A 16,534-nucleotide genomic window follows, 5' to 3' on the forward strand; every position below is an offset into this window, starting at 1 on the left:
TCTCTACCACTCCCCACCCAAAGCCCCTCTCTTGTCTCTCCCCCACCCCTCTCACGCACACATTACGCTCACGCACCGCCAGGAGATAGGTATGAAACGCTCCTGGCTGCCGTGGATCAAATAGCAGGGTATAATACTATAATGGCAAATTCTGCATATAAACCCAAATGGATATTAAGAAGGAAGAAACTGATCGTATGCTGGCTAAAGAAGCCTACTTTATCAACAAAAACCTATAGTGTATGGCAAGCCATTTTAACATTATTCCTTAAAACTAATTGGTATCTTTCTGTTCTCTGGTTTGCACCTAATTACATAATGTCCAGTAGCAACTATATTTGGTTTGAAACTTACTCCATACTTCACTCGATTCATTTGTACTTCATCCGCCATGCTGTTACTGTCACGTGACCTACTAGCATCCTGCCATTTCACTGCAATGACTTTATTATGGGTCAGTTTAATTCAGTTTTTTTTTTTCGGTAAAACTTAAAAAATAGTAATAGCAATAATTGTATTGTTATAAATAATTAGTATATATATATATAGATAGATTAGTTTCCATAAAAATATAAAGCAGAACATGTTTTTTCAATGCTGATAATAATAAATGTTTCTTGAGCATCGGCATATTCAAATGATTTCTGAAGGATCATGTGACAGTGAAGACTGGAGTAATGGCTGCTGAAAATTCAGCTGTGCAATCACAAAAATAAATTACATTTTAAAATATGTAAAAATTAGTGCTGTCAGGTGATTAAAAAAAATAACTAATTAATTGCACATTTTTTAAAAATTAATTGCGATTAATCGTAATGAATCCCACATAACATTAAAGTTTTTATGTTTTATGTTTTTATGTTTCAATAATTTAACATTCAATCTTTAAATTAATGTACAAACAACATAAAGACTTTAAGACATATAATTTTTGTTTAATATCATTTTTTATGACTATTTATGTGCCTTTCAGCGATTAGGAAATATACAGAAATTGAATAAAGCTATTAAACACTTCGAAATTAAATCTAGATCCTAAATCCTAAAAAAAATCTAAACCTTAAAGCTACAAAAGCTATTGATTTTCTCTCTTTTTTGTGTTCTTTAATTAACAGACATCACAGCAGCTTGGTTATTAGCTTAGTTGCCTGCTTTTACTTTAAGAGCTGCTGCCGAACATGACACAGATCTGACACACATTTTAATTTCTCACAACTCTCTTTACCTTTTCTGACCCACTGCAGATCTTAAAAGTCTCTGCTATTGAGCTTTGTGCATGCAAGTACCTTTTCCGTGCTCATTTAACTAGCACCTAGTGCTATGGCAAAGTTGGAGTGTGAGTCTGAAACATCTCCCATTTGATGTGGTCGTAAAGACGCTTCTTGTCAAGAAAAAAAGACAGAAGCAGCAGTTGTAAGTGGGGTGGCCAACCCTAGCCACGCATCTGCGTTAACTGTGTTAAATATTTTTAATGCGTTAACCTGAAAAAATTAATCACCTGCGTTAATGTGCTAATTTAGACAGTACTAACTGAAATAGAGAGCGGTTGTTTTAGTACTGTTTTAAATAAATTAGAGGAAATTTCTTTCAAAATTATTAGAAATTCGTATGTGTGTGTGTGGGTGTGTGTAAAGAATACATTTCATATATGTAAGCTCTAGTTCCATATTAAAGAATGAATGTTAAAGCGGCTTGCCACATACAGTGTGGCGATCGCAGCAGATATGTAAAGCCGACTGCACATTTCTACAAATAAAGCCTCGAAGACGAATCTAAGGTCTACTAGACGTGAACTCCTAGACAGATACATCACAGAGCTAGCTGATCCTGGCATCGCCCGTTTTCGCAAGACGTTTCCAGCGGCGTCGGAAGAACGCGAAGGAGGAGAGAGGCAGAGCAGCATCAGTAATCAGACTAGGACGCTCTCCTCCTCAGCTCCCTCCCAACCGCACGGCTGAGGCGGATTCAACTGCAGCACTGGGGGAACGTATCGCTGGATGTGGGTGAAGACCGTGTGAATGCGCGTGTAGGCTCGTAAGCTGGGATAGCGAGATCGGCTCATCCTAACCCTATGCGCCTTAAGAACGCTCCCCAATCTGGCGGGCTCAGGACTGAGGCAGGTGTAGCGGTGAGGGCGCATCCATGAGCGTCTTCTCCCGGGACGGCATGTTTTTAGTTTAACCGGATTTGTTGAGCAGACTGGGGAAGAGGAAAGGCGAGTTCGGAAGTTTTGATGCATATGATCACAACCACCATGATTTTTATGATCCTCGGTGCTTCAGTTGTCATGGTAAGACCTTTCGCCTGCCTAAGCACTTCACAATTGTGCATTTCTGTCATTTTCAAAGTGAAATCGGGGCTTAACGAGAGCGTGGACCGCTGAAAGTCCATTTAGAAATCTCATTAAGACAGCACAACGCTACTTGTGTCTATTACTGGCTGATGTGGAAATGTAATGTGTATTTTCCCCTGCAGTGGTCACAGTACCAGGTCATGTAGCGGTTGCTGTGTTCCAATACTGCTTGTCATGTCCCGGTTGACTCGAATGGTTCTTTGCAGGCGATAGCGTGTTTAATGGACATGAACGCACTCCTGGACCGCTTTCACAACTACATCTTACCGCATTTACGAGGGGAAGACCGCGTCTGTCATTGCAACTGTGGAAGGTAAAAAACCCAAGCGTTAATAATGAACTGAATTCTAGCAGAGAGCCACAAATTGACAGCTTTCCCCATCTATTACTAAAAGCTCTTAGGCCTGAGCTATTCTCCAGCCCCCGAAACACTGTCTTTTCCATTTCATCTCATTTGTCCAATCGGAGATTGGCACATTAAAGGCCTCATATGTGTATTCGCGGGGTTTATGTCATAATTTGGGCGTAATTCGAATGGTTTATCAATACTGAGCAGCTACTGTTGCTTTGCGTCGGTGTTTCAGTAGGAGAATTCTCCTTGATTTCTAGGCTTGTGTCTTTTTTTCTTTCTGCGTATCAAGGTGTGATTTTTCTCCAAGCACAGCCAGAGATGTTGTTCTTTTGAGTGCGTGTGTTAGCTATAAAATCACGTTGATATTACTGAAATAAAATGTGATTGCGTTGAGTTAATGCACATGGTAGTAACTGCAGTTTTGTGATGTTGTTTAGTAGTACAAAAAAAAAAAAGCTTAGAACAAAACTATATAAATATTCTTATTTTTTACACACAGATAGACAATATTGTATTTTTTATTAACAAACAGGACTATCGTTTACTATTGACTTGTTAGTTTTTGTTCAAGCTACATCTGTTGATTACAAGTTGTTGATGTAAGAACATCTGAGGGTAGTAAATTAGGTCAAATCATATTTGTTCTCAATTAGAAATGCAAGCTTTAACACTGTATTGTTGGAGAAGATCTCTTACTAACTTAATGATTTCATCTATTTCCAAACATAGAGTATATTCCGTGTCACATATCAGGACCAAGAGCATTATAAATGGGTCATGGTCAGTGAAAACTTGCTCAGTGTCCTGATATTTGCGGAAACAAGGCATAAAACTCTCATGTGAATTATTTGCTCGTACATTAAATAATCGTTGCCATTAATAGATAGCATTTATCATTCTTCATCAGTCATTAAGTGTTAATCTGTTCATATAGTCATTTAACATCTGTGTATTTCTGCCTATCAATATCTAATGTGCAAAACTTAGGTCTTTCAAATCATTTTATTACATATAAATGAATCTTTATGACTTTTTTCGACCTTTTGTCTTAAATTTGCAAACGTAGCAGTTTTTGCCCTCTTAATTAAAATGAATAGATATATACACAAGAGGTTCAAAATAGCTTTTGGATTTTTTCAAACTAAAATATAATTAAATATGTGACCCAGGACCACAAAACCAGCCATAAGGGTACATTTTTTGAAATTGAGATTTACGCATTATCTGAAAGCTAAATAAATAAGCTCTCCATTGATGTAGGGTTTGTTAAAATAGGACAATATTTGGTGAGAAACAACTGTTTGAAAATTTGGAATGAATCTGAGTGCAAAAAAAAATAAATAAAAAAAAAAAAGTTCTTAGCAATGCATTTTACTAATTCAAAACGGCATTTTGATATATTTATGGTAGGAAATGTACAAAATATCTTCACGGAACATGATCTTCGCATAATATCCTAATGATTTTTGGCATAAAAGAAAATGTTTTGACCCATATCATGTATGTAGGCTATTGCTACTGGTTTTGTGGTCCAGGGTCACATATATATATACACATATATATGTGACCCTGGACCACAAAACACATACACACACACACACACACACACACACACACATATATATATATGTGTGTGTGTGTGTGTGTGTGTGTGTGTGTGTATATATATATATATATATATATATATATTTGACCTTTGAGGCATTATGTTGCTTAGGATAAAGGCTACATTTAAGTTATAGGCCTATACAAACTTACCCTAAGTCAATTTTCTTCACATGAATTAGTAATATAAAGAAATTCAGTACCATGTACAGTCATTTTTACATAACAAAACCAGATGAAGAGATACAAATCCATAATGTCTTTTAACCCTTATCTAAGACACTTTTTTAATTCTGATGAATTATAAGAAGAGCATTTTTCCATATACCTCCACAAACAACACAAAAATTTAAAAATAGCATTATTTGTAACAGCTGTGTGCCAAACCATGTTTAATGCACTTGTATGTTCCAAAGCAACAAACCCAGCTTGACTGAGCTCAGTTGGATCCAAATAGTATCAGAGAGCATTATTAAAGCGAGCGTTTGTGTAATTGACATAATATTGTATGTCCTTACCTCCTCATTTATTTTTTCTTTATCATTTTATTATTAATGTGTCTGTCTGTCGCTTTTTGCTGCTAAATGTAGACCTCTAAACAGTTTTCCCCTCTCTGCCCTAGGCATCATGTTCACTACGTAATTCCATATGACGGAGACCATTCACTCGTGGACTCGTCTGAGAATTACTTTGTGAGTGACAGTGTGACCAAACAGGAGATGGACCTCATGCTGGGGCTGTTGCTGGGCTTCTGTATCAGCTGGCTGTTGTTGTGGCTGGATGGAGCTTTGCACTGTGCTGTGAGGGCCTGGAGAGCCAGTCGCTATTATGGTGAGTGGGAAGAACATTGTAACCAAGAGTATATGGAAAGCATATATGTGGATAGATGTAAACGACAAAGGATGTGCTTGTAGGAACAGATTTGGTTACAGAAAATTTGCATTTTAAATTATACAGTACGTGAGTGTTCATCCATTTCTTTTTATGCAATGAAATCAAATTTTCTTCCATTATGTGACCTTTTTTTTTTAATGCTATTTGTGTTTTTTGGCATTATATTTTGTTAAGCGTGAGTCGCCGAGTGTTGTTTCCTTGCTTAAATAAATGCCATGTTTTGTGTGCACGATTTAAATGGATGCATAAAACACTGGTTACTGTATTTTAAAAAACTACAGAATTGACATCAACTTTACTGTGAAGAATAAGTGCCTTAAATGTTAATGACAAGATGAACACGGCTTGTGTAGTTAATTTAAAGTAAATTGGTGTTTTAACGTAAGTAAATTTCTCAATAAAATTACATTAAGTAACACTAAAAATTTTCAGTAAAAAGGCTAAAAAGTATATTCTTGTAAAACATACTTTAGTAATCTATTTGCAACTTCGAAAAATCTTTTTATAGTCATGTCTCAAAGAGTAAAATACTGAAAATCAATGAATGAGATTTAGAATTGTACATTATTATATCAATGGTGTTTATAATATACAGTACCAGATCAGCTAATCTCACAAAATGATTAGCATTTGGTGTGTTAGAGTGATTTGGGTTTGTATCAGATTAAATCCTTATAATTTTATAAAACCATCTTTAAAATGTGTCCCGCTGTATTGGTTTTATGTTAATAAACATATTTTTTTCCAAACACTCCCAAAATTCAGTTTTCTGTCCCCAAACATTTACACACCTACATTTTTCATTTTCATCAGCTGTCAGCGCTCCCCTTCTGCCCTGTTATTATCACCCCCAGTAATGAATGTATTAAGATGAAGACTGTGGCTGCAGAAATTAACAGCAGGCTTTCACTCAGTGTAACCAAATCGCAGGCAGCACAGCAGTTGTTTATAACAGTTGTCCGTGGTCCTTTGAGGGCAAAGAGGTACATAGGCTGTGGCAGAATATGTAAATTGTGCCTTAAAGGGAACGCTTTTAGTTTGAATATGATTATTGTGTTCATCGGATGAACTTTTGATGGTTGGGTCAAGGAGAGTGACAGGTACAAGCTTGAAAGACAGAATATATTTATGTGGCCACTATTTAGTAATTAAACGCTTCGTGTCAAGGGATGGTTAGTCGGTCAGAGGTTATTTAGCAACAATGAGCGTCTAAATGTGCGTTGCCCCATTATACTCAGCAAATAAATAAGTGGACGTGAAATATGTAGGCGATTTGAGCCAAGCTTTCAATACAATGTAAAAAAAACATTTCAAATATGTTAAAATGAAAAAATATTAGGTTAAGTGTGATTCTGTGGTGTGATATGTGACCCTGGACCACAAAACCAGTCATAAGGGTCAATTTTTCGAAATTGAGATTTATACATCATCTGAAAGCTGAATAAATAAGCTTTCCACTGATGTATGGTTTTAGGATAAGACAATATTTGGCCGAGATACAACTATTTGAATATATGGAATCTGAGGGTGCAAAAAAATCTAAATATTGAGAAAATCACTTTAAAGGAGAAGTCCACTTCCAGAACAACAATTTGCTAATAATTTACTCACCCCCTTGTCATCCAAGATGTTTGTGTCTTTCTTTCTTCAGTCGTAAAGAAATTATGTTTTTTGAGGAAAACATCTCAGCATTTTTCTCCATATAATGGACTGCTATGGTGCCCCAATTTTGAACTTTCAAAATGCAGTTTAAATGTGGCTTCAAACAATCCCAAATGCGGTTGTAAATGATCCCAGCTGAGAAAGAAGGGTCTTGTCTAGCATAATGATCGGTTATTTTAATAAAAAATAATACAATTTATATACTTTTCAATGTCTGGACTGTTTTTGTTCCGGTTCATGACAGTTAGGGTATGTTGAAAAACTCCCACCTCATGTTCTCTCTCAACTTCAAAATCATCCTATATTGCTGTTTCACCTTTTTTGTTAAGGGTGTTTGATCTTCTTTGCATGTTCACTTTGCAAAGACTAGGTTGGAACTTCTGCAGTGATGTAGGATGATTTTGAAATGTTTTTTGAAGTTGAGGGAGAAAATACGATTGGAGTTTTTCGACATACACTAACTGTCTTGAGTCAGAATACACAGAGTTCAGGCAGAGAAAGGCAAGACGAGCGTTTAAGATGAAAAAGTATTTAAATTGTATTATTTTTTATTAAAATAACCAATCGTTATGCTAGATAAGACCCTTCTTTCTTGGCTGGGATCGTTTACAACCGCATTGTGGCTTGCGTTTACAACCGCAAGCCACATTCAAACTGCATTTTGGAAGTTTAAAATCGGGGCACCATATCAGTCCATTATATGGAGAAGAATGCAGAAATGTTTTCCTCAAAAAACATAATTTCTTTACGCCTGAAGAAAGAAAGACATAAACATCTTGGATGACAAGTGGGTGAGTACATTATATGTGAATATTTGTTTTGGAAGTGGACTTCTCCTTTAAAAGTTATCCAAATAAATTACTTAATAATGAATATTACTAATCAAGAATTAAAGGAGAAGTCCACTTCCAGAACAACAATTTACAAATAATTTACTCACCCCCTTGTCATCCAAGATGTTCATGTCTTTCTGTCTTTAGTCGTGAAGAAATTATGTTTTTTGAGAAAAGCATTTCAGGATTTTTCTCCATATAATGGACTTCATTGGTGCCCCGATTTTGAACTTCCAAAATGCAGTTTAAATGCAGCCGAGGAAGAAGCGTCTTATCTAGCGAAAAGCACAAAAACTTGTGTAGCACTAGCTCTGGGATGCGTGTCCATGACACTATGAATCACGTCTTTCATCGTCTGTGTACTCTGGGTTAAAAATGGTAGAGTATGGCGAAAATCCATCTCATTTTCTCCTACAAGTTCAGAATCGTCTGACAATGTTGTACCTTTTTGTTTGTAAACAGCGTTTGACTTATTTGCACTTTCTTAGTCTTTGCGTGTTCGCTTTGTAAACACTGGGTCTGTAGTTTCGCCTACGTTCCTGCTACAGATATACCCCAGCGACTTAAGACTTGTTTTGTGGTCCAGGGTCACATATGAGAGAAATAAAAGCCAGTTTCAGTTTTAGAGGAGGGGCTGATACAGTATATAGAGTTGGACAATGGCGAAATGTATGAAAATATCAAATTGCGGAATGCAGAATCAAGTATTCCAGAACATTGTGTAAGAAATATTATTACATACTGAAGGAATAGTTCAACAAAAAAAGAAAAGAGAAAATTCTGTCATCATCTATTCACCACATGTCATTCCAATCGCATAAGGCTTTGGTTCATCTTCAACAGTGTAATGCATTACGTTACTTTTCCATTACTTTTCTTCACCTGGACTGGGCTTGCTTATTTGTGACCCTGGACCACAAAACCAGTCATAAGGGTCAAGTTTTTTCCATTGATGTATGGTTTGTTAGGATAGGACAATATTTGGTCAAGATACAACTATTTGAAAAACTGGAATCTGAGGGTGCAAGAAAAAAAAATTGAGAAAATCACCTATAAAGTTGGCCATATGAAGTTCTGAATCGATGTATATACTAATCAAAAATTAAGTTTTGATATATTTACATTAGGAAATTTACAAAATATTTTTATGGAACATGATCTTTAATTAATATCCTAATGATTTTTAACATAAAAGAAAAATCGATCATTTTGACCCATACAATGTATGGCTATTGCTACAAATATACCTGTGCTACTTAAGACTGGTTTTGTGGTCACAATTGCTTTTTAATAACAAAAAAACCCTAAATGTTTATATTTGGAAACTGAAAGGGCTCTTTCACAGCAAAAGTGTAATTTATAAGCCTCAGGCTGAAGGAAGTAACTCTGCCTCTGCACTTCATTCCCAATTTCTCTCAACACTGGAGGAGAGATGTCAGTGAATAAATGAGGAAATAAAATAACTTGCAAATAAAGTACCTCAGATATTTCACTGTAAATTTAAAAGTAATACATTAGCTACTTGAAAAAGTAATCTGATTACATAACTTGCATTACTTGCAGTACGTTACCCCAACAATGATCTTCAAGAAACACATATTAAGATATTTTAATGAAACCTGAGAGGTTTCTGTCTCTTGAAAGTCCAGTTAACCAAAATGTAGAAAAACCAAAAAGGTCGTAAAGGCATTGTGAAATTAATCCTTATGAATCAAGCCGTTTGACTTGTGAAACAATAACTTGTTTGAAAAGATGAAAAGATTTAATTTGGGCTTTCACTTACACTACCAGTCAAAAGTTTTTGAACAGTAAGATTTTTAATGTTTTTTTTTTCTAAAGAATTCTCTTCCGCTCACCAAGCCTGCATTTATTTGATTGAAAATACAGCAAAAAGCAGTAATATTGTGAAATATTGTACTATTTAAAATAACTGCTTTCTATTTGAATATATTTTAAAATGTATTGTATTCCTGGGATCGGGGGGATGGGTAGTTTATAGAAATTAATACTTTTATGTAGCAAGGATGCTTTATATTGATCAAAAGTGATGATAAAGACATTTATAATGTTACAAAAGATTTTTTATTTCAGATAAATGCTGTTCTTCTGAACTTTCTATTCATCAAAGAAACCTGAAAAATTCCTCTCAGCATAATAATAATAATAATAAATAATAATGTGGAGCAGCAAATCAGAATATTAGAATGATTTCTGAAGGATCATGTGACTGGAATAATGATGCTAAAATTCAATAGCTTTAAATTTACAATTTAAAATATATTCAAATGAAAACAGTTATTTAAAAAAATATATATTTTACTATTTTTACTGTATTTTGGATCAAATGCTGGCTTGGTGAGCAGAAGAGACTTCTTTAAAAAAACATTAAAAATCTTCCTGTTTGAAAACTTTTGACTGGCAGTGTACACATTACATAAAGTACATTACATATGGCAAACAACAAAGCTCTATTTTAGTGTGTTAATATGGAAATGAAAGCCTAAATTAAATGTTCATAATAGAAAGCAATATCTCTTCACAAGACTTCGATTAAACCACTCCATCATACAGATTCATTTTACAACTCCTTTATGGCCTTTTTGGATCTTCTAAATTTGGTTACCTGTCTTTTGCGGAGGGACAGAAGCCTCTCAGGTTGTATTAAAAATATATTAATTAATTATTAAGATAAGCCAAAATCTTATTGGTTTTAGAACGACATGAGGGTGAGTAAATGATGACAGAATTTTTTCGTGAACTATCCCTTCAATTCAGCCAACGTAAAAAAAAAAATATATATTCAGGTCAGTTCACATTTACATTCTGAATAGCACTGAGGAAATTTACAACTGTTTATATTAATCTGTACCCAACATAAAATGGTATTTCCATATGATACGGCCTAGTAAAAAAAATACTGGGGATGCCCCTCTAGTAAAGCACACCACAGCTGTGAAATAGTGACGTTGATGGCAGGTCAGCCTCATTTAGCCTCACCAGGATAGGGAGTGAAGGTGAGGCTGATGGAAAGGAAGGCGGGAGGGAGATGCTGTCATGCCCCCCACCCCCACCAGCACACACACACACACACACACACACACACAGAGACTTGCACCCTTGCACTGTGCGAGTGCTAAAAATAGACAAAGAGCAGCTGGATAGAGAGAGCAAGTTGGCGAGACGTGTAAGCGTGCAGTCATACTCTCACACACACACAATACATATACACTGCATTGAGATACATATCTAAAATTTTAGCTCTCATTTCCATTTTAGAATTAAATTTCATTGCTTTGACTGTTTGCTGGTACTCTTCTGTTTAGCTCAGGAGTGATTTATCTGATAACTGATTTATAATGTAATAATTTCAATATTTACATTTAGCTTTTATTTATTTTATATTATTTTATAATCTTATAAAAAAATTTCTACATTACATATTTTTCACATTTTAATAATCATTTTCTGTTCAGATCAGGAAAAAATTTATCTGTTAAATGATTCATATTGTAATAATAAAATATTTTACAGGTTTATACTTTAAAATATTTTATATTATGAATATGTATGTCCATATTTTAAAGAATTAATGTAATTGTTTTGCAGACAATCCTTTTTGGCAGTTTCAGTCTCCTGCAACCAACACAAAACAGCCTAAGAAGTGGTAATTTAAAGTTACAGTTGCTTAAAAAATAAATAAATAAAATAAGCACCTAAAATAAAAAAGAACAGTAAAAATAAAAATTAAATAATATATTAGTAAAAAATAATAAGAGTAGAGTAAAAAATATATTCATATTTTAATAAAGCTTTTTAATGTAATTATACTGTAATATATTTTATATTATGAATATATCCATATTTTTAAGAACAGGTGTAATTATTTGTACAGACAATCCTTTTTTACAGTTTCAACCAACCCAAAACAGCCTAAGAAGTGAAATAAAAGGTTACAATCATTAAAATAAAATAAAATAAAATAAAGCACCTGAAATGAAAAATAAATAAATAAATAAATAAATAAATAATATATTGCAGTAAATAAAATAATATTTAAAAAAAGAAAAAAAATAACAATTAATAAAAAATAATTAATAAATACAATTTATTTATAAATAAAATAAATAAAATTTAAATTAAATAAAAATAATGTTATAAAAAATTAAATAAAATTTATTTATAAATAAAAATTAAATAGTATATTACAGTAAATAAAATAATTTCAAAAATTTAAAAATGTAAAAAGTTAATAGCAATTTAGAAAAATACATATCCATATTTTAATTAAAATATTGTATATATTTATACCTAAATATATTTTATATGAATATGTCAGTTTTTTTTATCATGTATATGTATTAAAAGTTTAAAATGAAAAATAAAAATAAATAAATAAATAAATAAATAAAAATAAGCACCTAAAGTGAAAAGAGCAGTAATAATAAAAACTAAATAATATTACAGTCAATAAAATAATAATACAAGGAAAAAACATGATAAAATATTAAATATTTTTAGATGTTTTTTTATATTTTTATAAAAGTGCTAATAATGACTGGTTACAACCAACATCCCCTATCTTTCTTTTGTTTAAACAAAGGAACTGTCTCTACTACTGAATCCCTTTAATATTCATCTCTTCAATGAACGCTTCCTCCCTTTCTTTTGATCCAGCTACAAGACTTAAAAAACCCTTATTCACCGTCTTCCTCTGTATACCCTTCACGACAGCCCTAGTGGATGGCATACCCATGGAATGCTATAAATAAACCCCCGCTCCCCCATCGCCTCCCTCTCACACACACTGACACACTTCCAACAGGGCTAGTTGTGAGAGGCGGGGCTGTCTGAGGAACTCTCTGTGGTTTCGCTATACCTCTACCTCGGTCTCCACGTCTGGACCCACACGCTGTTTCCATTAACACATTGTGTAGACATGCTGGTTCATTGTAAGCTGTACATTTCTTCCTTTTCTTAACTCATCTCATTAGCCTAGTCATTAGGAACGTTTGGAACTCGACCGACACTAATGCGTTTTTTTCTCTGTGCCGCTCACAGATACCCCTTCCTGGTCGTGGTTGCCACAGTTCTGCAACCTCCGGGACCTCCGTAGACGCGCACAGCTGCGGCAGCTGGAGGATTCCAGCGGAAACATGGTGCACATCAAGCAGAAGCTCTATCACAATGGTCATCCCAGCCCCCGCCACCTCTGACTTTAACGGCAGTTTCCCCAAAACTGCTCCATTACCAGCTGCTGCCTCAGAGACCCACTTTAATTGTTCCACTACATCTTTTAGACCTTCGAAAACCACTTGCCAAAAGAAGAAAGAAGATTATCGTTGCCAATATGCTGATCTGTGTCCACGTTCGCTCGTTTGGCGAATGATTTAGAAAGGTTTTTTTCTGTACAGGCATTTTATTTTCAATTGCTGAATCTAGGCATGCACTTTTAGAATGGGGGAGGACGCAAGAAATGGTTTTGTGAGTCACTGGGAGTCAATTCATGTTTTTTCCTTGCTTTCCCCCCACCTTTTTTAGCTTTTTCATCAGAATATGACTTTTTGGGAGGGGGGTGATAAGCGGGTGGGGTGGGAGGGTCGAGGTTATGGTTTTGTGATGGTATAGTTAGAGATTAATGCTCTTGTAAATAGTTATACATATTGTTTTACGGGATTTAAGCAAACACGGGAGTAGGAGGTTCTTAGAGACGAGTCACGAACTGTATGAAAAGATTGAAAAACATAAAGAGGAAAGAATTTTGAATGCTGATATGTGATACGTGAACTTTTTGGATGGATGAAAAAGAGATCACTCGAAAAATTGATCGATTAGCTTTGTTACTACGTGAAATAAATGAATGTATTAATTTTATCTGTAAATAAAGGAGAGTGCGGGAAGGTTGAAATGAGCGGTCAGGGCTCTTTTTGCTGTTTTGAACGTCATCCGTCATATATGTGAGAGAACCGCTAGCACTTGCCTTGTCTTCCCTACACTGTGTCCAATAGCCCTTCCTGGTCTGCTTTTAAACTACTCCAAACTCAAACAAGAACAACCAGCCTGCCGGCACACAGAGCCCTGACCCAATTTTCTCTTCCTCTTTATGTCCAGACATTGCTGTTGTGAAGATAAAATGTCTGTTTTATTAAAAGTGCCATTGAAGCACAACAGTGACCCCTAGTTTTGGGATGTGTCATTTTTCAACCACTGAAGGTGGTGTGCATGGGACAATCACATAACAATCATGCTGAGGGGAAACGTTTCTGAGGGGAAAAATTATGATTAATGACTCTAAAGTAGGATTCGAACAAAATATTAGGACTGGCTTTTTAAAAAATGTTTTGTACTGCTCTCCGAGGTTCGTTTATAATGTTATAAACATGTTTGCATCAAAAACCATCATAATTTAGAAGTAATAGGCTATAGAGGGTTATGTCTCGTTTTGGTCATTTACCAATGCGCGGTCATATTGGCGATACTCGGATGTGAACAACAGCATGGATAGCACAGTTAAAGTACTACTGAATACGTTGTTCTGCTAATTTATGCTGTCTAAACCACGGAAAAAAGTGTGGAAGCTGTTAAATCATATAGAGAAGGACTTAGTAAGCAGAAAAAGGTGCAATATTTTGACAAACTAAAGTTAATATGTGGTAAAGCTACATACTAGCAGTATTAATAAAAACATTAGACTAATATTTCACCTACCTGACAGGAAATTATAAGAACAAGCACGAATGTTGTCAAGATTCTTGCCCTGAATATCCTGGTTCAGTTTGGCCAAACAGAAACGCTTTTTATTCCTCACACAGTTTGTTGCACTCATCTTCTTGATTTGTTATAACATTTGGCAGTCCATAGTAGGGCTGTCACGATTCCCTGATTTAATTCAAGTACTCAATTATAAAAAAATAAAAAAATATACGGGAAGTGGCGCATTCCACGAACGAGAACCCATGAAATGCATTATTAGACCGTTTTCTAAGGCTGCATGATATATTAAACCCATTTAAAAATCAAAGTGTTATTATTTACATCTCAAACTCCATTTCTCCATATTGCTAAGTTATTATAAAATTCATCTTGGAATGAAACATGCGCCATTTAATCAGATTTGTAAGGTAAATCATTTACAAACCTACACAAACACAGGAGAATACAATATCTTTATGATTATGAAGCTGTTGGTCGCTCAAATCCAAATTTGTATGTCCACATATTCAAGAAATTCCAGTGGCTGTAGCATTTCTGTCGTAAAGAAATTGCCACATATTAAAGATTAAGTGGACATTTTAGTTTAATGTTCTTTAGTCAATATTAAACAAGGATTAGATCAGTAACGTGTAAAAACAATCGTCAGGCCTCTGGCGCTCTCTGCAGGCCTTTGATATAATACCTAATGTATGTTAGTTCTTATAATACATAATAATATTTATAATACATTATGCATTTTCACAATTTTGTTCAATAAAACTATATGATTACTTGCTTTAACTAATTATTATTGCCTCACTGCTATTATATATACATTTTAAGTCATTTTAAAGCCTTTTGTTTGCTTAGGTCTGTTTTTATTACCTCAGAAATGTATTATAATTATCAAATTACTCAATTAATTGTCAGGATAATCAGCTGATTACTCCACTACCAAAATAATTGTTAGTGACAGCCCAAAACATGACAATGATTGACTATTTTCAGCAATTTCAGCAATAATCAGCAAAATATTCGAGTTTCATTAGGTTCAGTGGGATTGTTTAAGTTCAGTGCCACCTAAACACCCACTGCTATGATTGGCTAAAAGTTGTGTATGTTTGAAGGCCTACATCCTTCATAGATGAACGCTGATGTGATTTAGGTTAAAGACATATAAATACTCAGTACATATCAAATGATCTGTTATAACAGACAACAATAATGAAAACAGTTACTCACACTTTTATGTGGTGCTCGGATCCAATATATTCATCACAGCGTAATCTTTTCGTTTCAATCTTTCCGTAAAACGTCGAATTGTGCCTTGTTTGTAAATGAATCCGCGGTGGAATTAAAGGAGAAGTTCACTTCCAGAGCAAAAATGTACAGATAATGTACTCACCCCCTTGTCATCCAAGATGTTCATGTCTTTCTTTCTTCAGTCGTAAAGAAATTATGTTTTTTGAGGAAAACACTTCAGCATTTTTCTCCATATAATGGACTTCTATGGTGCCCCAAATCTGAAAACGCAGTTAAAATGCGGCTTCAAACGATCCCAAATGCGGTTGTAAACGATCCCAGCCGAGGAAGAAGGGTCTTATCTACCGAAACGATCAGTTATTTTCATAAAAATACAGTTATTTTCTTAAACAGTTCTTTACTGTTTTTGCAGGATTTTTTCAAATAAATGCAGCCTTGGTGAGCATAAGAGATTTCTCTTTCAAACACATGAAATATATACATGACATTGATTTACAGTGACTGACATTAAACCACATTAGGCTGTAAATGTGCTCTGTATAACAAAGAATAACTTGAGGACAATGACATATTTAAATGACAGATTTAAATAAAATCCTTTCCAATTTGCTTCAAAATACCCTTCACTGCCTCATAAGGTCAGAGGGATTTGTTAGAAGCTCTTCTGGCAGAAGTGGGACTCACTTGACAGATAAACGTGGACTATTCCACTTGAGGCCTGAATAAGATTGCTTTTGATCCAGGAGTCACTGCACATCTCTGGGTGGAAATGAGACAAGGCCAATGAACACCATTCCTGTTTTACCTTCAAGGGATGTGTTAATGCTTCTTCAACCGTAATTTTTGATGTCTCTCAAACTAGAGACGAAAACCTCACTCAAG

The 16,534-nt window shown here is 34.6% G+C and overlaps 1 protein-coding gene across 2 annotated transcripts; it reads left to right on the forward strand.

Moving 5' to 3' along the window:
* Positions 1-1,718: 1,718 nt before the first annotated feature.
* tmem240a (transmembrane protein 240a) lies at positions 1,719-13,870 on the forward strand. Of its 2 annotated transcripts, none has more exons than XM_051097475.1 (4): positions 1,719-2,290; positions 2,476-2,666; positions 4,933-5,141; positions 12,758-13,870. In XM_051097475.1, the coding sequence occupies exons 2-4, from the start codon at positions 2,575-2,577 to the stop codon at positions 12,910-12,912; spliced, it is 456 nt and encodes a 151-aa protein (XP_050953432.1). In that variant the 5' UTR covers positions 1,719-2,290; positions 2,476-2,574; the 3' UTR covers positions 12,913-13,870. The 2 variants fall into 2 exon arrangements, with proteins under 2 accessions (XP_050953432.1, XP_050953431.1); XM_051097474.1 differs by having other exon boundaries at positions 2,560-2,666.
* The last annotated feature ends 2,664 nt before the right edge of the window (positions 13,871-16,534 follow it).

Source organism: Labeo rohita, chromosome 23 (assembly GCF_022985175.1).
Source record: "Labeo rohita strain BAU-BD-2019 chromosome 23, IGBB_LRoh.1.0, whole genome shotgun sequence".
Classification (NCBI taxonomy): Eukaryota; Metazoa; Chordata; class Actinopteri; order Cypriniformes; family Cyprinidae; genus Labeo; species Labeo rohita.